Source organism: Pelecanus crispus, chromosome 1 (genome assembly GCF_030463565.1).
Source record: "Pelecanus crispus isolate bPelCri1 chromosome 1, bPelCri1.pri, whole genome shotgun sequence".
Taxonomy (NCBI): domain Eukaryota; kingdom Metazoa; phylum Chordata; class Aves; order Pelecaniformes; family Pelecanidae; genus Pelecanus; species Pelecanus crispus.
In genome coordinates this window covers 68,856,038-68,878,930 of record NC_134643.1, presented here as the reverse complement: position 1 = coordinate 68,878,930, position 22,893 = coordinate 68,856,038, and the positions used below count along the sequence as shown (strand labels likewise).

General features: G+C 46.2%; 1 protein-coding gene across 1 annotated transcript in view; it reads right to left on the bottom strand.

Moving 5' to 3' along the window:
- TMTC1 (transmembrane O-mannosyltransferase targeting cadherins 1) overlaps nt 1-5,401 on the bottom strand; it is a 144,643-nt gene extending 139,242 nt beyond the window's left edge. Inside the window, exon 1 of the mRNA XM_075727001.1 lies at nt 5,082-5,401. Coding sequence (XP_075583116.1) covers nt 5,082-5,401 — 320 coding nt within the window. The remainder of the gene's footprint in view (nt 1-5,081) is intronic.
- Between the last annotated feature and the right edge of the window lie 17,492 nt (nt 5,402-22,893).

Genomic DNA, 22,893 nt, shown 5'->3' with positions numbered 1-22,893 from the left:
CCCTGTGATGTCAAACTGTAATTTAGCATTAAATCAAAAACAAATAAAATCTAAGGTCGTCTTTTCTTCCCTGGGTTGTTTTGGTTTTCTTAAGCTCCCTGTCCTTGAAACTCATGCCACTGATACAGCTGAAAAAACAGAAGGATCAGCTGTAAGCAACTAGACAGATCAGAAGGTTGGCAGTGAATTATTGAATTAATTCTCTCTTTGGCTATGTATTTACATCTAACCCAAGCTCACAGTCACTTAAGGCTTTGATCCGAAGCCACTGGTAGTCTTACATGAGGCTCTCGGTGCCCACACAGAATACTGAACCGTTGCTGAAGGGTCCCATTTGCTTCCTAGGCATGTATGTACCCAAGCCACCGCTGGCTAGCAGCCTTGGCGGACAGACCTGGAGGGTCATCCGTTCTGCAGTCAGCAGCTAAGCACAGCCTGGACTTTTTAATGTATCTTTTTCTCCATTTTTTTTCCAGCCAGAGTACTAGGAGGATGGCTCTGTGCACAAATTGTGTGTCTATGTCTTTTCTGCTGGGAGAGTCGTGTTCCCTTTTACAGCTTGTCTCACCCAGCTCCTCTCCTCCTGGGCCACCAGAGCCAGCCAGCAGCAGCTGGAGTGAGCACTCTTACACCCTTCCCGTGGAGGCAAGCACATTCCCAGTGAACAGTCGCTTCCACCTCCTTCAAGGAGGACCAGGTATCTCCTGTGCTTATCTGGCCAGTGTCATCCTCTTGAGCCTCTGTCACGGCCATGCGACCTAGACCTGCCGCTACCTTTTCCCTTTCGCCCAGTCTTTTGTCCCTGGTGAGCTGTTGAGGCACCTCCCTCACCAGCATCTGCGTTGGCAGTGCCCTCCATCCCGCTACCCAAGAGGCTGAGCCTTCACTTCTCGACCACCTGCAAAGCCAGGAGGCTGATCTTTAAACCTTGGCACTGGGGTTTTTCAAAAGGCTTAATTCTCACCATCTCCCACCACTGCACACCTTCAGGCTAAGTCTGCTGTGTTGCTGACTACATCAAACCTCCATCACCTGTTTGTTTCCAGGCTGAAGAGAATCTATCTAAATGGGGACTTGGCAGACAAGAAGAGAAAAGAGGGAGGGAGACAGCACTGAGGATTGCACCTTCTGCTTCAACAGTTGAGAAACATTTTTACAAAACCACTGGAACCAAGGAATAACTTAAGTGCTACTGAGGGAATAAATGATTCACCGAACTTCTGTTAGTGGAGACAAGGTGTAAGACAGAAAGCACCCACTTTAAATTTAAAATCCTGAGTGAATTACAGAACTGGCAGTTCCTTTTTTTTTTTTTTTTTTTTTTTTCCCTTTTCCACCCTTCATATGGAAGACACCAAGAAATAGTCTATCCTATCCAAAAAGTCACCTTCTTTAGAACGGAGTATATTGAATCACTTCTTGGAAAAGAAAACAGCTGCAGGTAAACATCTCTCAGTGACAGCATTTGAGAAGAGAGCATGAAGTAAGTTTTTCCTAAGGGCTAAGCGAAACTGTTGCCTATCATCTCGGCTCCCGTGCAGATGAGGAGCCGTGCTAGACCTGTCACCTAACAGTTACCCACGTACAATAGGAATGTTTCTGAACCAACTAGTTTTAACACTCCTTTACTTCACTGCAGTTGGGAAAAAAGGTGAGAGAAGTTCAAAGACGCAAAGCAAACATTATTTAATTCAGCAGTTCATGTGCAGGCTTTTTTCCCCCTTCTGATGTTAACTCACACAAAACAACACAGCAGTTCTGTGAATATTTTAAGTTTTGCTTAACGGTTCCAGTAACATGGGCAACTCTTATTTTCCTTTGATCGTTCATACTGACAGATCCGGTGTGAATAATGTCAAATACTCGAGCACTTTTCACCGTTTGGCTCCAGAGCATTAGTCTACTGGAATGAGGACTGTCATTTCAGATTTCCAATACGTGAGGGACACTGAACTACTGTTACAAAATTTCAGCAATGTCCACTTAAGATTTTTCTGACAGATGGGTGGTAATTTTTTTTAATTGAGATCATTTCAACAATACGTAGCATGTATGTAGGCTATGTTCAGCCTTATGAAAAGTCCACAGGGCATCACGAGTCCTTCCTCTTACTCTCACAGCCACAAAGGACAGAAGTTTCTGTAGATTGATGGATCTGTAGATATAAATTTCAGCCCACCCTTCACATCTGTTCTGTGCATGCGGTTTGGAGATCTCCCAGATTTTTAATCTTAGTATAGCAAGACTCAAAACAAGCCTTTCCAGATGAAAGTTTCATGCAACAGAAGCACAGTCACCAGGCAGGTATAAAGAATCATGCTACTATTAAAATGCCTTGGATTTGACCAAACTCCAGTATTAAGAATCATGCTACTACTAAAATGCCTTGGATTTGACCAAACTCAGGTATAAAGAATCATGCTACTATTAAAATGCCTTGGATTTGACCAAACTAGCACGATAAAGAGAGAAATAAAATAAAACAAGCAAATAAAAAAATTTAAAAGACTGGAATAGTTTGGTCCCCACTTCCCTTCCTTGGCAAGATCCTGCAAAGCACACGTCACACAGTTTTCTCAAGCATCCTAAGTGGATGCACAAAATCCTAACAGAAGTCTTAACAAACAACATTCATTTCCGTTCGGTTAAATGTCCGTTTCTGTTGAGCATTTTACAAGCACCAGGGTAAATCCTTTTTCCTTCTGCCGGAGGACAGAGAGCAACCAGCAACCTCCTGCTGGGCAAGGCAGGGGTGGGTGGCTCAGGCAGGCAGAGCACGGCTCAACCACAGGCTCAGCGTCGCTTGGCAAGAGCTCCCTGCAGCCTCTTTGGAAGCGCTGGGTTTGGAGCATCCACTCCACCCAGATCTTAACGTCTTCCTCTGACCCCTGACTGGTAGAAATGAAACGGGAAGAATGTGCAAACTGGAGGGCTGGAAGGATATTTGGGATGCGGTGGAAATAATCTTCCTCTGCAGCCAGGGAGGATAAACGATTCCTTCCCTATTCCAAATGCAATGCCAAGCAGTGAACAAATGACTCTGCCTATAACCCTATGTCTTAGCTGTACTGTTATTATAAGCACCTGAGGATGAAATCTTGCTCACAAAATTAGTCTCACTGATTTCCAAACAGGAAGAGATGGGGACAGCACTTTTTTTTTTCCTTTGCCCTTTTTTTTTTTTTTTTTTTTAAAACACATACCCTTTAAACAGCAAAGGCAAAACCAGTTCAGAGTCAAGACATATAAATAGGAACTAAAGCATTTAGTTTCCGTTCCATTATTAAAGTTTAAGATTCTTTTGCTAATTAGCGTAATGTAACCTCAGTCCCGCAACCTGATCTAAGAGGCCAAGCCCGGCACCAATACCGCATGCAACGTGGTCAGTGGTGATACATGCAGGTTCACTCATCTTTCAAATTACCCCCAGATATAGTGCTGGAGGAATGGATTAATCGGACGACTCCCCAGACTGCAACAGTTTGGCTGGACATCCGATGGAGAAGGCACTCTGCCTGCACAAAGCCAGCTCTGCCCGTGGCTGCCTACATCTCCTTTGCTCCCTCCAGAAACCTGCAGAGAGCCCCTTCGAGGGGAAGGTACAAAACCCATCCTAAACAATCCAGTTTACAAGCACCTGTGCCGTTCACAGTTTTGCTTTATTGGGGATACTCCACCCTGTGCCCATCCAGCCCCGCTTCTCCAGACAGCCGACGCCGATCGCTCCCAGCTCCGACCCGACCCTTACAACCGAAGGGCAGCAAGTGCTCCGTGGGAGTGCCAAGGGGATGCTGCGTTCGCTGAAACCGCTCTCGCCTCACAGAAACACATTATTTTCAGATAGTTCATGAAATGTTATTGATAAATCGGGTATTTTAATGCATTGTTACTCAATTGGCAGAGCCAGCCAGGTTCCAGTAACACCTCCTCCTGGCACGCTTACCGCTGTCCGTATAGTTTGCTCCTTACGCCTGCCACAGGTTTGTGCTGGGCACCCAGCGATCACTTACAAACAGGACCCTAGCCCTAAACATCACCCAGCTACACTAGCTCTTCAGCACAGCTCCCCGCAAACGCCCGCATCGCTTTCAAATGTTAAAACGTGGTAAACATTCCCCATCGCTTATGTTTCATCAGAACAAGAAGAGAACAAGCTACTGGAAAGGATGACAAACTGCGTGAATTGTAACTAAGCTGAGCTGCTACAAATCATTCTCCTCGGAGAGAGAGAGGCAGGCATCTGGATCCTCCTTCTAGGATTAGCGAGCGTAACTGTCGGTACTTTGCCGCTACCCAACTTCTCTTTATTCCTGCAAAACTGCAACTCCTCCTCAGCAACTCTGCCTGGTACACGGGGAAGATCTGAAGCAGCCGAGGCTGGCGGGGAACTCCGTGACTGACATGAGAGGCTTGCGGCTGCCAGGCTGGCTGCAAGAAACGGCGCGGTAGCCTTGAGGCAGACCCCTCCGCTTAGCGTCGGAAGGAAAGGTAGGGATGACTACGGGTCTGCTTCAAAACAGCCCCGGGGAAGTCTCTGGCACGATCGTTCCATTGCAGAGAAAAGTACTGGAGATGAAGCTGAGGGATGAGCAAGAGGAGGAACTCACGAGGAATTCGGTCCGAACGCCCTTCTCAGCTTAAAGAGCTTCCCGAAATGCTGGGGTCTCGCTTTTACCCCCCGGCAGCCTGGGGAAGAGGCGCCACCTGTTCCCAAACCGGGCGGGAAGCGGGGCACTTGCCGGGAGGGCGGCAGGCTCGCCCGGAGCGGCTCCTCGCCATTCCCCTTCCCCACTTAACTGCCACCGGGGCCCGGGACCACCGCGGCGGCTGCAGGCGGCCCGACCCCCCCCGGGGGCACACCCCGTCCCGTACAGCTGCGGGCAGATATGCTGAATCACGGAGCCGAGGGCGCGGGACTGGAGGCGACGGTGCCGGGGGGGGGTCCCCCTAATCCCCACCCGGGGCTGGCCGCCTCCCTCCGCCCGCTGCCCGGGCACCGGTCCCGGAGAGGGTCCGGGCGGCGGCGGAGCGGGGGGAGCCGCGGCGCCCGCCCCGCTGCGGCGCCGGCGGCGGGCACTTACTTGAAGGTGAGGACGCAGAGGGGCCGGTAGGACTTGTGGCTGGTGTTCTCGGCCATCCGCTTGCCCCAGAAGTCGTTGGCGAAGGCGGCGGCCACGGGGGCGGCCGCCCGCACGTCGGGGTTGTTCACGATGGCCCAGACGTCGTCGTGCACGAACTCGCCCCGCAGGGAGTTGCCGTAGCAGAGGGCGCACAGCGCGGCCAGCACCAGCACCGCCGCCGCCGCCGCCCCGCCGCGCCGCCCGCCCGCCGGCGGGGCCGGGGAACGGGGCGGCGCGGCCGGGTCCCGGCTGCGGGAGCCCAGCGCCGAGCCCGTCACCATGGCGCGGGTGCGGGGCGCCGCGCTGGCTGCCCCGGCTCCGCCGCCGCCGCGGCGCGGGGAGGCAGCGGCGCCCGCATGGTGCGGTGCGGGGCGGGCGGCGGGACCGGCGCCGGCCACTCGCGCTCTGCCGAGGCGCAGCCTGCCCGGCCGCAAATAAACAGCGGCCGCCTCCCCGCGCCATCCCTCCTCCTCCTCTTCCTCCTCCTCCTTCTCCCCCCCGCCCCGCACGCATGCTCCTTGCCGCGCCGTCACCCCCGCCGCCACCTCGGCCCGTCGGCGGGGTGGGCTCTGCCCGCCCTGGCCCCCGCACAGCGGGGAGGGACACCTTCCCGCGGCGCGGCAGCACCCACGCGTGGCCGTGCTGTGCTGCGGGGCTGGGAGCGGAGCCCCGCTGCGGCGGGTCGCCCCTGTCACTCGCGGGAGGCAGGGGCAAGGTGCCCGGTGCCACGGCCTCCTCCGTCCCCCCGTGGGGACCCCACTCCGCGGCCGGTCACGCCAGGACCAGCCGCCCTGTGGGCCCTGCTCACCTGGGGAGCGGGAACGTCCCAGCCGGCTCTACGGCACCCACGCCGCTCCGCAGCACCCACGGCGTGCGTGCTGATCCACGGTGTGGGTGCTGCTCCGCAGCACCAGTGCTGGTCCACGCCATCCAGGCTGCAGCATCGTCCGTGCCGAAGAGCCCCCACCGTGTCCTGCTGGTGGGGAAGGCATGTTGGTGCCGTGGAACTTGTTTTCTCTACTCTGGGCCATCACCTGTCCCTCTTCCAAAACCACCAGAGCGCTGCCCTCTCCAAAGCCTTATTCTGATGACTGCGGTGTGTCCGTCCCCTCCCGTTTGCGACCTTCCTTGCGTTAGTGACAACTCCCAAGAACTTTCACTTAAGGAAAGGCCGTGTTCGGACCACCTACTCAGCCACGCATAAAAGGTATGTGGCCATGGCGTGCTCAGAAAACAGAAAAACAAAGACTCTATTAATGCTTTTTGCTGCTTAAATAAAACCTCCTGCTCATAACCAAAGAAATAAGTAACACTGCTTAGCAAAGAAGCTTAGATTCAGCTAGGGGAATGAAGATACTGGACATACTCTGAATTTGTTCCTGAAAAAAGATATGCCGACCATGGCTCACCACCAGCCTGTGCAGTTCCGAGCTGCTCTGTGCGTGCATGCGTGTGTGTGGGAAAAAGAGGGGAGCGGAAGCCGTGAAGAGTTCATGCAGACTGTCCGGGGCAAGCCCTCTCCAGGAATGCTTTATCTCCCAAGCATATTTGGCACTTCGAGTGATCTGGTATTTTCCAAGTGCAACAGAACAGGCTTTTCAGATGCACTTTTGTCATAGCTAAAAATAACAGTTAACTCTGGCTAGGACAGCCTGTTTACATCCGTGACAGAAGGAAACTCCACCAGCAGCAGGGCCATCGCTCCAACTTTCCCTTTAAGTGGCTGATGAAATTTTGGCAGTCGCCCCAGAGCTTTCCCCAGCATGGGAGACCGTTCGTGGTGGTGCATTGGTATTCATTTCCACCAAAGTCTTGAAGCTTGTGCATGTAAAAGTAGACTGCAACATCTTGGCCTGGCCACAGAAAGAGAAACAGCCTGATGCCTAGAGGCCACTGAAGTACCAAAGCCTGTAAGTGCCCAGCAGCTCTGGAAACAAAGTCACTATTGCAGGCATGCCTAAAAGGTGGAATTGAGACTTTTTGTTGACATAAATTAAAATGGTGACAGTTACTGGGAGGAGGGATGAGGGGAAGGATAGACTGTGATGTTGGCGAAAGCAAAAACAACATCTAAGATTCAAAGCTTGAAATTGCCTTACGGTAGACTCCAGGTAATGTTTGAAACTCTAAATTACTCTACCAAACAAAACCTGTAATCCCCTGTAGTTCTGCAATGGGTGGCTGAGGGTCTAACTATTCTCTAGGGCAGATGTATTGCACATGGGTGAGTTAGGCAGCCTAAAGAGGGGTCAGCAGCACTGCTGATGTGACCCCAAAAAACCCAATGCACCTGGCAGCCCAGCTGGGCCTTGGCAGGCTGTCCCTCCCAACAAGACCCTCCTACTTCATCTCCAGCATGGACCAGGGTCCGCACGGCCTTTCTCACTGATGTCTTTCAGCCTCCTGTCCTCCTTCATCACGGGTTGGGGACGGCCCACCGATAGCCCACTCCTGCCACAAAACAGGGCGCAGGGCTGCCATCAGGCAACCCAATGTTTGGGGCAGGGGACAGGCCTCTCCGTTCGTTATCCAGGGCTGTGGTACACGTCCCTGCTGTGTCACAAGTCCTGCTGTCCAGCCTTTGAGCTTAACTAGTTCACATAAAGCTCACAAAAAAAATGCAGAGTTCTAAAATGGTAAATGATGTAGAGGTGATAAAAAATCATACTCTCATCAAGGGATTTCCTGTCAGTATCTTACACCAGTAACATACACAGCCATATAATGTCGCAGAGTACAACAGACATACTCTATGGAATAAGTAACATTGCTTCCTATACAGATCTACAATTTCCTGTTTGCTTTCATAACCCACCATGCTTGACAACACCAAAAAGCATGGAAAGAGAAGGAAATCCAAACCCATTCAGGACTCTTTCTGCCCTCAAACAGCATGGAAAGAGATGGAAGTACCCATTCAGGACTCCTTCTGCCCTCACTCTCCTTAGGAGGGCACCAACGCTGGCCATTGCCTTTCATCTGGTACAGAAACCTGGAGTTTGCAAGGGAGAAAAACCCTGTTTATTTTCTCCTCATATTTTCTCATTTGTTTTCTTACGCACTTATCAAAATGTTAGGCACACCGTGTAGTTAACACTGATTTGTTAAGTTTCTTTTATGAGAAGAAAATCTATTCTTACTTCTCCAAGATAGATCAGATCTTTCCTTTCTTCCCTCAAGCAAACATCTGAAAGAGACAAAGCAATGCTCCAGTCAGCCATGGAGGAAGACCTCCTGTTCTTCACACCAAGACCTGCTGAAATACGAGCACATAGTCTTCTCCTTTCAATCCATAAAGGGAAACAATACCTCATCGTGCAGCAGTCACCGCCACAGACTGAATTCAAGATGTTGTCTATTGCTAGAAGTCCTGACCACCTATAAAGAAACTAACATCAGAAAGTCAGAATTCAGAGAGCAGGAGAACACATATTGATCAACACTCTACATGGGGTCTTAAGTCTGTACATATATGTGCAGGCATATACATAGAGGCAGAGGAAAGGGAGAAAGACAGACGAGAATCCAGTGATGGGATGGTTTGCTCCAAAGCTGCTTTGCTTTGCCATTTCCCAAAATATCTGGTCTAATAAGTATTTCCTCCTCCTGCAAGCCTTGATGCTTTCTCTACCTAAAGGAGCCATGTCATCACTTCTGAAATGTAAAGCCAAACTGCTTCTCAGAAAACCCTAGCTGACTTCTGGAATCATGTGTGTAGTTGAAGCACTCCAGCTATTTGACTGCCTACTTGTATTCAAATCACAAGTTTCGTGACAGCTATATAAAAAGATTGTTAACAAATGGCTGTTAAAACTAGAGACCTGGAAACTAATTATGTGCGATGCTCAAAAAAACCTTGCTCTGCTAATTGAGCACAGCTCGTTACTTCTGAAGTAGGAAAGTTTAGCCTCCACTCGGAGTAAAACATACGGCAGGGTATACAAGGCAGTAGACACATTTGAACTGTTACACTTCAAAGGGCTGAGCATTGATTGATCTGTTATTATCTGAAGATGGCAACTGCTCAAAGGCAGAGAGAAACTGCAAAAGTTTTGAGTTTCAAGCTTAAACATGGAGTTCTGAAGAGTTTAGCTTTGCATTGACTGATTAAAGTATAAGAATGCGGTAAATACAATTGAAAAGTTAAATTACCGTATGGTCATAGCTAGAGGTAAATGTCAAAAGTAGCACATGTAAATAGTTTCTGAACAAATAATTTTACATTTAAATTAAGTCATTTGGTAACTGGTACAATTGATTTCTGCTTGTAGTCAGTTACTCAATGGTTTTGCAATTCATTTCAGTAGCCCCAGGATGAAACTCTGTATCTGCCACGCATATAATCTTCAGTTGATACAGATTATGTTCATATGGTTAAAAGCAAAAAAAAATTAAAGAATGAGCCAGCCACCAGGTTCTGCCAGTTATTAAAGGAAATTGCCATGTTAAATGAAGGAGTGTTGCAAAACCTGGAACTGAGTTTGGCATCTTTAATTCAGGGTGCTGTCTGTGCTGGAAGAGATTTGGGGAGACAGAGAGCAATCCATGCGATCCAGAGCCCCTCCGAGGAATTCAGCGCAGGCAGCGTTCTGTTTAGTCAAGTAGGATTCGAACTTTGGAGTTACTGGGAGCACTGCAACAGTACAGTGAAAGACTGGACTGGGCTGGAAAAATCCTAATTCTGCCTTTTTGCTTGTTACCAAATTGCTTTTAGGTCTATGCATGTGTCGTGGTTTAGCCCCAGCCAGCAACTAAGCACCACGCAGCCGCTCGCTCACTCCCCCCTTCCCCGATGGGATGGGGGAGAGAATCGGAGGAGTAAGAGTGGGGAAAAAACCACTCCTGGGTTGAGATAAGAACAGTTTAATAATTGAAATAAGGTACAATGATAATAATATAATAATGATAATAATAATAACAATATACAAAGCAAGTGATGCACAATGCAATTGCTCACCACCCGCCGACTGATACCCAAACAGTTCCCGAGCAGCGATCGCTGCTCCCCGGCCAACCCCCCCAGTTGATATACTGAGCATGACGTCATATGGTATGGAATAGCCCTTTGGGCAGTTTGGATCAACTGTTCTGGCTGTGCCCCCTCCCAGTTTCTTGTGCACCTGGCAGAGCATGGGAAGCTGAAAAAGTCCTTGACTAGCATGAGCAGTACTGAGCAACAACTAAAAACATCAGCGTGTTATCAACATTCTTCTCCTACTAAATCCAAAACACAGCACTATGCCTGCTACTAGGAAGAAAATTAACTCTATCCCAGCCGAAACCAGGACAGCATGCGACAGAAAGTTTCTCTTTGGTGAATTCTTCCCAAAGCCCAGTGAAAGTTCCTTTGGTTTTGCTTTCACTTTCAACTGTGGCCAAGAGCCAGAGGTACTACAAGCAGGAGAGGAAAACTTATTGCCCTTAGTACCCCGGTCCTGTGATCCTTAGGAGACAAAGCAATACAGGATCCTCAGGATGACCTCTCCTTTTCAGTAAGGATGTAGTATTTCAAGTTCAGTCCACAACCCCCTAATAAACCTTCTCCCTGTGGCAGTCATGGAGTGTGCCAAATATTAGCCCTGAAAATTCAAACCCCTCAGTTTTTACAAAGCTCTATCAACAAGAAGGTATCACACGGTAAGCACTGCTTGGTGGATCCCCATGGATGCACATTTCCCATCCCTGACACAGATGGCAAGTAACACAGAATCCTCCATGGCCCATTTTTAGATCCATTTGTCACCTGTTTCATATGCTTGAGTAAAATGAGAGACTTCAAGCGGAGAAAAAAGCTTGCCATAGTTGTTACTGGATTAGAGAGAATCTCTTTTTCAGCTCATACAACAAACATATTTTCTGCTTTTGAAGAGACCCAGGTTAAGACTTAGTCTATGGGAAGGATTGTACTGGGTCTTTGACCCCCCCGCAGTGGGTGGAACATCCACGATTTGACAGGGGAGAGGCATTCAGCAAACGGTACAGAATGACTTGGGCTTGGTAGTTGCTGTTTAAAGGTCAGGGACAATACAAAGGTGGGACAAGTCCCAGTAATGAGACTAACGGGATTCTTCACCTACAGAGCAGAAGTGGACTATGACATAGGCTGCTGAAGTTGTCCACTCCAACAGACTCGTTCATCGTCTGAGGTCATTAGTACTTTCCATTTTTGTGTGCCTGATTTGGGCGTTTGGAACCCCAGGATGGACTGGGGAGTGGAGGAGAGAAAGCATTTTTCTTTCCTTATTGAGCATGGATCTGCACTTTTCCTTCTCTAGAAGCACTGCAGAAATTTCCCAAAGCCAAAACAGAGTTCTCAGTCTTGCCCTTGCCTGAAAGATCTTTTTTTATGGCATCAGAGCAAGGGAAAAGTGCAGCCTATAGGGCTTGAGTCATAAGAGTTATCACTTGTAACATTCATCTATTTAATGCTGATTAAGTACAAGGCAGTTTAAGTTGAATTGTTATGTACTTCACGGAAATCAGCTAATGGCTCAGAATCACAAAAGTTAAAAAGGGAAAACCCAACTCAAGATAGTCCCATTTCTGGGTGAGCAAATGAGGGACTCTTAGATGACCCAACACTTTTTGCACTTACAGTGCATAACCCCAGACTGCATTTTTGCTCTGCCTCCAGGCAGAGCTCGTTTCTGAGAACAAGCAGGTCAGAATGGGTGTGAGGCTGTTTAAAGTGGAGATCTTGCTAGAGAGGAGTTATTTTAAAAGCATAACTTTCCTGAGAAATGGACATTAGCAACTCCTACGAGTTACACGCTTCCTACGAGGCTGTGCAAGGACACGTGTAAATTGTTGTGTGGCTGTGAAGCTGGATGCTGAGGGCACCGGAGTCAAACACAGCATGAGAAACAGTGGGCACAGCACTCTGATCAATATTTAGTGGTTGGGATTCACATTGCTCCTGCAGGGAGGCATTGGATTCAGAAGAAGAATCTTCATTTTGGCAAGACAAAGGAGGCATTTTCAGCTTGGACTGATTTGAATCAGTTTAATTTGACCCTATACTCAGACTTCAGAGTTGGCTGTACGTTTCTCAATGCAACTGTGTCTTTGAAGTTTATATGTCAAAATAAGAAGAGAGATTAAAGACCCCAAGTCTGTCCCTTACTCAGATTCAGCCGGATTTGTTTTCTGGGCATCTTTGAGCTGGAATTCAGTAGCAGTTCTCTCCGAAAAGTAACTGATTTATATATAAGATCCTCTGGCACCCCTAGTTTCGATTGAATTGCAGTCACTGCAAATGGTCTGATAAAATCAGGCAGTCGGATAAAATCAGGAAATCTCTACATTTATTCTCTGATTACCGAGCAAGCTCAATTTCATCATGGTGAAGTAGAAGCCAGTGGTTACAATTACTTTTCTTTCCTTTCATCTATTTTTTAATATTTAGGTTTAAGATGGAAAAATTACAAATGAATAAATCTGCACCAAGTCCAGTCAAGACTTTTTTCTATATAATAATATTATTCATATCTCTGTGATTAGCAACAGCTGGAATAAATTTTAGCAAAACCATTAAAATCTATACTGTAAAATAAGCCACATGGAGTCATTGTAATTTGAGGAGGGTGAAAGTTTCCATAAAAGCTACTGAGAAAGAAATATGACATTTTTTTTCAGGTGACTTCTTTGGATTTTATTTTTGCAAGCAGATACCGTTTTATTTTACAGTGCTTAACTTTCTAGTGTTTATGTTGAACAAACACTCCAGATAAAACAACCCATCAATCAGCCACTCTAGGCACTGCTTCTTCTCACTAGTCCTCTTACACCAAGTTGTACTGAGGAGCTCTAGCTGTGTTAAAGCAAAAATAAGTTTTCAAGCGCAATTACAACCACCTAAGCCAACACCAGTGCTACACTAGCTGGAAAGCTAGCATGCGGGTCTGCTTTTCACCTGCAAACATCGCCATGTGCCGGCTGCTGTATTCCCAAAGTGTCTGAGAAATTCACAGACAGCTAATAGATGAGTTAAAAAAATCAAAGCAATAAAACCCTGTACAGCTGTTCAAAGGAAACAATTTGAAAGCCCAATTGAGAATAGCAGTGTCAGGAGAAAGCAGGATGGAGGAGGCAGCAGCTGGGAATGATTGGAGTAGCTCTTCAGTGCTCCCTTTTCCCTCTCCATTTTTTCCATAGACTGTGCATCTAAGTGACCCTCAGACTGGTGGTAGGATAAATTAGACCCTCCCCAGGGATCCTTGCTCTTCAGCACTCATCTGCATTCCTGTAAGTCTGTTGTGGATAGGCAAAATATGTCGCAATACTCGAGGAATGGTAGGTGCAGATGGCACCTAGGTCATCAAGATGCCAGCACATCTATGTGCAGCTTAGACTCCCTAAACTGAAGACAGACTACACACAGAGCAAAACAGAGGACAGACTATAAACCAAAGCCCTAAAGAAGTGATGCAAGGAAGAAAAGAACAGGCTTATAGCCATCAAACACCCAGATAAGGAGAGAAAAAGAAAGCCTAATCCAGGGATGGAACAGGATGAAGAACACATGAGGGTGTGAGAGTGTGTGCAAATCCTGTCCTGGTTTGGGTAAAATCACCTTTCTCTCCTATATTAGCTCACATCGAGCTTTGTTACATTGTTACTGCAGCATTGCAAAACTAGTTTCGGGGCTACAAACCCGGCAATGTTAGAGTTATGAGCCATAGGTGCTAACAATACTTATACACCTTTTATCCACATGAATGCAAACTTTTGGCTTGCCTGAAATGCTCTGGGGAGACATATATGTGATTTTTCTCAGTTTTCCTCAAGACGAGTGCACGCGTATGAGCTCAGGATTTTCAGCTCCTCCTGCTAATGGGGACCGCGGGACTCCCTCCTTTCAGAGTCTCTCTCCAAGAAGATGAGTGCCTTGCTTTCTTATCCTCACTCACACTCCCTTCATGCGTTTCAGCTGATTTCCCCTGCCTGATTCCATTCCAGCTTTCTTCTCAGTTGGTAGGGACTTGTAACCTTTGAATTTCTATTGTTAAACAATTTAAAAAACAAATTACTGAGCTTTGCTTAGTTCGGAGCTTACAAAATTTCCCATGGCTTCAGCCCAAAGCCAAAAGTCATCTGCAGTTCAGCTGAAACACTCCTAGGATCCCTGCAATAGGAGTCTGGAAGGTGTAGCAATCAAAACAAGCCACGGTTTGAGAGCAAATCTAGCGTGCGCGCTGTTATGAAACCTGCTCAGCAACACCTCTCTGTAGGGTTTTCTGTCACCTCTAGTAGACCAGTCCCAGCATGTTACACCTGCCCTTTTTTCCATCCCTGGGACATCACATCAAATTCAGGGGCCTGGCTCGAGGTTCATCTGACCTCACTGCCACGTCCTTGGTCCTTCTTAGTTTTTCCTGCAGGCTGTCTAGAAGCTTTCAGAGATGCTCCATGGCCCAGCATATCTTAACTATTACCGAGTTCATGCCACAGCTCTGTTCCTCAGGCGCAAGGCAACCTTTTCTTTTGTAGATTAGAGGTCACGTACACTGAGACGGAGCTTCCCTGGAAGCTGCTTCAAGAATAATTAGTGATTCTCCACAAGACCCAAGGATTTTTATGACCCTCATCATCATCTTCTCAGGGCAAAAAGGCCAACACTCTGCAGTATAAACAAAAAGGATAATAATAGCAAACAAACCACTCTATCAGACCACAATACACCTCTGTACTCTTAATCCTTCCTTGAGAAAAGATGGAGGGAAAAAAATTAATTACGTGAGAGTCAATATCATTTATATCGCTACTGCTTAAACGGACCTGTTGATAAACAGGGTAAAAACATACCAAGCTTGCCCTGAATAGTTTTGTAGGGAAAAGGACTGGAGAGGAGCCTGAAAACTCAGGCACAGCCCAACTTCAAAGAAGTGCTGCAGAGATCCACACTTTGTAATTTGGGCCTATTTCTAGTTATCTCTGTATTTACATAGATTGACAATTGTGAAGAAGAGAAAAATCCTAAAGATGGGGTTAGTCTTTTTTTGGCATGAGGCTGGCGTCTGCCATGGGAAATTAATCCATGCTAAGCTGCAGTAAGCTGAGCTGCTGAGTTTGTATTCATGTCACTGAGACCGCTTATACTCACCACTGGTCTATAAACTCGTTTTAGTCAGACCTGACAGTGGGTGACAATTTGATGAAAAGAAGAGCCTCTGGATCATGATCCATTAAATAATGGTTTATAAAAATGATATTAAATGAACCATTTTTCCTAAGACCACATACCAAAATATTTTGGGGAGATGAATAAAACGATAGCGGGGGATTTTTTTTTTTTTTTTTTTGAGAAGGGATTATAAGGTCCCAGGGTGCTTTGTCACCGAAATAACCACATCTGTCAGCTAAATTGGTAGACCTATTACATTCAGTTTCTAGAAAGAGTTCCTCAGATGCTGAGGTCTTGGATACCTCCCAAAAGATTTGCTCTCTGGGCAGTTGGAGCAAAATAAAGTTGGGGGAAAAGTAGTTCACAGCCACAGCTAGCATTCTCATTTTTTCTCAGTATCACATGGTCCGAAATGTTGGTGAGAAAAGATGGGCTCATGAGAGGTGACTTGACAGGAATTACATTTTAATTTCCTTCATAAGATTTTGCAAGCTTTTCTCTCTCTCCAGTGGCCACCTTACTGTTGTTGCCTTTTGGGGGTCTATATGATCCTCCCTATGAAGAAAAGATATCGCAAGGCATTTCCTTTTTTCTTTTGCAAGACGCAGTCAGAGAATCCCATTAATTTTTTTAATTTGTTTAACTGGCTTCTAACTTTGCAGACTCCCGTCATGCCATAAAACCAACTGATGAATGACAGGGCCCTGCTAGGCTTGGCTAGGGTGTAATGTGAGCTTCCCAGGGCTGGAAACAATAAAACACAATTTTCTGAGAAATGGGGTTTTGCAAGAGACATGCTAGCCCTGATTTCACCACACCCTTTCATTTTGCTAGCTCCAGTTCAGCAAGTTACAGCTGGATTTTGTTACATTTTCTATCATTCTGAGCCCTCTGTTCTCAAAGGCAGGAGAGGATTCTCCAGGTAGCTCAAGGTCATTTAGGTAGAGAGTTGATGAGTGCCGTGCTGGGGACTTGCTCTGCATGTATGGGAGCCAATGTATGGGTTGCGTAATGACATGGCCAAGGCTTATACGAGCAGTTTCGGAGAGAAGAATTTCAGATGAATCAAAAGGCAGCCCCTCCCCTCCCACACTGACCTTCTTTGGAGCTGCCCTACGCCGAAAATCCTCTCTATCTTTACATCTATCTACACATTTTTCAGAGGACTGTGGGTTGAAAAGAACAAAGAAAGAAATATTCGAGTTCAGCTCTCAGCTATCATTGTTGCATGCTGGTTTTGGAAACTAAGTGACGAGATGTTAATGCCACATTTCAGCTCACTGTCATTAACACAGTCAGGCTGTCCTGGAAGAGAAGCTTTCTCAAAACTCAGAATACTGCTTCTTTGGCTTTCTAGGTAAAACTGATCTGACTGCCTCCTGCAGAATATCCTCCTCAACATCCAGGCAGAGACAACAGTAAACGTTTTCACCTTGTCAGGCTGCCTGCAAGTAATCTAATCAGATCGGCAACATTTTAATTCATAAAGAATCGGTCTGGCTGGCTGAAAGTGTCACCGAGCAACTGCAACAGAGATCCTCCAACTCTTTGGACCATCCTGCCAGCTGTGCCATCAGCTGCACAGACACTCAGCCACGGCCAGGACTCAAGAGGCACCTGCACCCAGGCCTGGCCCTTATTACAACTGCCCACAGAGCTGCAATTCCTCACATCTGCCCAGCAAAAGCCTCCTGGTCCCAATCCAGGCAGGGGAACAAGGCAAAGAGGTGGTGGAAGGAAGCAAGCCTTAGCTTCATCATTGAACAAATCTGAAGCAACGGAGGTATAGGAAGGCTAAGAGATGTGCCCAAAGCTACAAAGCAGCTTGGCAGGAAATACGTGCAGGAGCTGAAAACACATCTCCTGCTTGGGAGGCCATGTTCCCCCCTGAGGGCACACAAAGATTGGGGAGGGAAAGACCCGCATACAGCACATAGGCTCTCTGCTCCGGATTTCACTGCCTCTTGCGTTCTGGTTCACACTGGGAAGAGGAGGTCGGAATGAGGAAAGTGGGCATCAGCATGCCAGTACCTCCGGTAAGAGCTTCGGTAGCAGCTGTTGTTACAGGTCTCAGTAGAGCCAGCTGTTTCTCTGCCCTGGCCAAGCACTGCTACAGTGCACAGGAGAGGTTGGGACAAGGCTTTCCCTGGCATTTTTGAAGTTGTCATATGGACTTTTTCAGTCTTTGCACTTCGGGATTTTGAGATAGGAGTGGGACAGGACTTTGCTTAGGAAGCAAAATCCCATGCCCTCCCACTGCTGACCTCAGGACACGGTTATCTGTCAATCAACCCTAGAGCAAAATCCCTAACAGGCAATATGATAGCATGTCACATTGCTATAGCATCTTGCAGCAGCCAGTACTTGTGTCTGAGAAGCAGGAATGCATACGCCCTTACAGTGACAGCATAGGAGATTTTGTTTTGGTTTTGAATAAATGATTGATAGGGTAAAGCCAACTGTGGGAACAGGTCAAACACAGCTAATGAAAAAAAAGTGGACCCAGTCACCATCCTGTTATATCACTTGCTAATACAGTAGCGTTTAGCAATAGCTTGTGTGTTGTAAGGCTTAAGGTTATCAGCAGAGCAACTGCAGAGAGCTAGTTAGAATTCATCCTGCATCTGTGGCTGTAATCCAGCAATTTAGACAAAAACATGTACTCTGCATAGGTGCCTGACATGGACTATTACTATTATTAATACAGTAATAGTCATAATAAATCACATATTGAGTGTGTTTGTTATTCCGAGGAAAACTTAATTATAATTTCCAAGCTGGCAGCATTTGATTTACTTTTTGCTATCTCTGAAATTGTGTAATTAGTTCCCAAGTTACAACTCCTGCGAAATCTCTGCCTTGTTGGGGGTAGGAGATGTGGAGTTACAGCTGCAGCCATCGCTCTGGCAAAGATAGCTTTCCCTTGAGAATATTAATTTTTAACATAAAAATGAAAAATGAGTAAAATTCCCCTAGAAAAAGGGGAATGCTTGGAAGGCACCTCTCAGGGAGCCTGCCCTCGCATTGCTGAGATGTCTTTGGTAAAAGGAGCTCTCTAGTGTCCAGTTGTAATACTGCAGTTCAAGAAGCAGCTGCTATGCGCACACAACCTCATCAAATCGATGTGCAAAGCAAATGGAAGGCCTCGGTCTCTTCTTTGAGGTACTCGGTGCTAATGCGTAACGTGCAAAGTGCTACTTAAACATCACAGTCACCCAAACCAATGCTGTACTCAAAAGTTTTAAGGCATGGCACAGAGGTCTCATTCATTCCCACCTATCTTTCTCCATCCATTTTTTTTATAGGAACTTCTGCTGCACTGCTGAAGCAGCTCCTGCCTGGTCTGTGGGGCAAGGATGTGTGTGCATGTCTGCCAACATGCAGGCTGTGAAAAAAAGGTTTAAAATTTTACCGTGCTCCTCTCCAGAGACAGCAAAGTGCCTGCCATTTAGATCTAAGGTCGTGTGCACATATTGGTTTGAGGTAGTATATTTGGTACAAGTGAACGCCTCGTCGTGGCTGCTGGCTTTAAATGTGTGCACCTGATTAGGTAAAATTTTCTCCTGATCAGGTAAAATTGTCTCGTGTCAGACAAAACAAGCCCTTGGTCACTAATCCTAGAAAGCAACTCACAAAAAAGATGTGTGGCTGGTAGGGTACAAAGGCAGACAGCCCCTCTGTCTTTCTCAAATGAAAACTTTACCACTTTAATTAGCAGTTATTACGCAGGTTTGAGTGCATACTAGAATAACAGTATATTGCCTTTACAATGCTTTTAACGCTTGTGTTTTGTTTTTTCAACAGGTTAGTGATGAGCTCGCTAATGTTGATAAAAATGAACTAAAAAGTCTATTTGGTTATCACCAGATATCACAGATGGAGAATAATGACTTGACAAATTGGAAAACTGAGATTATCTGCAAATATTATGAGAGGCACTGGAAGCTTTTATAAAATACACCATCATTTTTAATAGCATTTTGCTATTATGGTACCTCCCTTGTGGATACTGTGGTTTAATATTGCAAGTATGAAAACGAAGCCATAGTTGAAGCTTTGCCACTGAAAAGCACCATCTTGTGTTTCCTATGCTCTGCTTCCCACAGCAAGGCTTATTCTAGCATAGAAAATAAATTAAGATGTAATAATTAACTAAATGTGTTTCAAAGGCAAGAAATCCCACACAGGGCTAAGCTGCTCACCTTTAATCACTGCAAACAAAATGACAGTGGATTTCCTGCAAGTTACTGTGAGCCAGAGGTTTAAACCTTTTGCCTTTAGATGTGTTCGCAGCATTTTTTTCTTCTCCCATTCTTGACCTTCATTCTCTGAGCTCAGCTTAAAGAGAAGCCATAGTTTTAGTAGCTGAAAAACAATTTCAAGAATATAAGCCACAAACAATGAAGAATCCTGCCAGATTCAGGTCAGTCATGACAATAATAGTTTTTCCTCCACTTAGCATTTCAGCTCAGAATTAAGGTGATCGCTCTTGAAAAACGCAAACCCTATCAGTACATTAGTATATCTAAGCACCCTATGGAATGTCCAAGAGATAGCAGCCCATTTTCCCCTTTATTTTTACAAACCTGCAGGCATGGTAGCAATGGCTTGACCATTCTCATGGCTTTTTTTTTTTTTTTTTTCCCCAAAATAAAACTGTTGTTATTTTCAGACCAGAAAAGTAAAGGAAAGTGTTTTTTGCCTCCTCAGAAAACTCTCTGTAAAAAAGAAGTCCTCTGATGCTTATTCTCAAAAACGTGGGTCCCTTTTTCATTGAGATTTAGGTTAGAAGTGACTGTTAAGACCTTCTTGTCTGAACTCCTGCATAAGATAGGGTGGAGAATTTCAGAAAAGTCCATGACTAATTTGAGTTTTATTTGTAATCTTGGGTCCTTGCAACCCACAGAGCCCTCACTCCCTGCAGCTGATGCCAATGGAAAGGCTGCTGTTGAATTCAAGTGAACTGGAACAAAGCCTTAGAGATGAGAGCAGTTCCTGCAGTCCCAGAACCTGGTATTTTACACTGTATCATCTTCACAAATGATAAACCAGGAGATGTGTAAACTGTGTTTTAACAAGAAGAATAAAATCCATAATTCAGGACAGCACAGAAAGCACCTGGTTTCATGCTTCATAGAAAGTGAAGGTTTCAGAAAACCAGAAGGTTTTAAACATAAAAGAGGCTTAGAGAAGCATCTACTGAGCTTCTGAATGAGTTTGGATCCACTGCAAGCACCCATTTGCCAAAAAACACATCCAACTCAGACATAAAATCAAGCAAATGTCAGTGACCCTGGGTCAGTTTCATATTTACATCCCAAACCGATAGCAAGTCTGGATTGGTGACAAATGTATCTGACAAAAAAAAAAAAAAAAAAAAAAAAGCAGCTTTGCACGTCCTTCACAACATGAGGTTCCTGAATACCAGACAGTTGCAAAAAGGATGTACCTAACTATTTGGCATTTCATTTCTGGTTTTTTTCTCTGCATTTATGGATGCAGATTTATGGAAGTCTCCATTAGATGAAGATTTGCAAGGGGAGAACAATATTGTTTCTCCATGAAGAGTTTCAATCCAGTAAGGTTAAGTATGTAGTTAATGTAAAACTTAAGACTCTGGGGTACCCACAGCATCAACCTGAGATCACTGAGTCACAGCCTGAGCACCACCACAAATTCAGTGGAAACTCCAAAGAGCAAATCAGAATTTTTGGAGTGCCACTGACCATACAGAAGAAATGTCTTAATTTGGTTGGTGTGAAGGGCCCCCTGAAATAAAATTACTTATCATACATCCATCTTGCTCTCAGCTTAGCTGTGAGATTTTAGTCTCTTCAGTGGGGTGCAATATTTACTTCTGTGGTGGCTATCTGATAAAGGAACAGATGTGGTAAGTCTGGAATCACTTCTGATCCGCCACAGCCAGCATGGGTCAGCCAGACCTGGCAAAAGCCAAGTTATTTCTCATCCGCCAGGGACTAATAAGTAGACACCCACCTGTAGCACCTGTCACCACCAAGACAGACACCACCAGAGTCTAGGCAGGGTCACAGGTCTCAAATCTGAAGGGAACCACTGCAAGTATCAGCCCAAGGCGCACTAACAAAAGGGCTGGTAGGAAACAGCCATTGCTGCTGCTCCTTCCTGCCAGCATTACCGTCATGAGAAACAAGACACTTGTGGACATGGGGTGACACTGCTAAATGCAACACCACAAGTACCTTTTTCAGAAATGCACAAGTCATACAGGGTGCATGTGTGCTGTCACAGGCACAGGGATGGCGCAACACCTCCAAGGATGCTGGCACAACCTAGGTATTAGCTCTAGAAAATCAGCAGAGTCATGCTACCCCTGGACTCACCATCCCATCTCACCAGGGCTACTCAGTGGAGGCGCATAGTGCGTGGGTGACACCACAGCTTCAGAGCTGGTTTGGTCTCTGCTGTCAGCCCTGCTGCTGAGACAGAGTTGTCTTGCGGAGCCTTGCAAGGTGTCTCTGCCCAACATTTCCCATGGCTTCTCTTCCCAGGGTGGCAAATGTTTGCAGATCCGTAACATCTCCCTTTGCCCTAAGTGACAGCGATACTTTTGAAACAGGATTTAAGCTCCTTTGAGACTCTCATCCCAAGACACAGTTATGCTAAGTGGGTCCCCTGCCATGCACATAACACATAAACAACATTAGCAAATCCTAAAACAAGTGCAGATGCTTTATAATATATACTAACTAGGAAGCCACTTCATAGAGCAAGAAAAATGTGGATTGGTCTGCTCAGGCCAGTACTTTGGAAAAGCAGTGCACAGGTTAAAATACTTCATTTCTAGTTAAAAACAAAACAATAATAATAAAGACGACAATCCAACTAGCTGGTTGAAAAGTTCTCAGAAGAACTGTGGGGGCTTTTCCTTGCCGATGAGCTAGACGCAACAGCACACCCTTTTTAAAGCTGCTGCCCGTCACCTTGCAAGCTTGCTTAGATTTTCCCATGCTCTCGTTTGGAGTTGCTAGGATTAGCGTGGGCGTCACGTTTGTATCCTTGCTGTCCTCGGCAGACCGCCTCAGCCAGCAGCACTGCGGTGGCAGGGTAGACTTCCTGCTGTAGGACGGTGGGAGATGCCAAAAGGCAAAGGATCTGGCCTTGTTGCTGGTGTTGGTGTTGACAGTGAGTCACCCAGCTGCCTCTGCTGAAAATTAGTCTCTCTCTCTCCAGCCCTGATGAATATTGATGAACTTCACAGCATCAAAAGAAGCAAAGGCAGCACAGCTGTTTGAGGGGACAAACACTTCAGTTCTGGATTGGGAAAAAAGAGGCAGACAGGGGAGTGGTTGTGATGAGCCAAGACAGTCTTCTCCCTCATTTGTCAAAATGTGATTTACAGACACACTTCCATTCACCCTGTGGCTGCCAGTTTCCACATCCTATGTCCACAAATCTCTCTTGCTAATTGGATAGGCAATATGTGGGCTGCCTCCTCTATAAAAAGCTACTCTGAACTGGGACGCTTCCCAGCTCATTTTAATAAATCATGACTGTAATTAAATTCTTTTGCTGCATATTTCTGCAATAAAATCTGTATCATTCACTTATTAGCCTTCTTTACTGTCCAGCTATCATTTTGTCTTGCTTCTGAAGCTGCCTTTCCTGCAT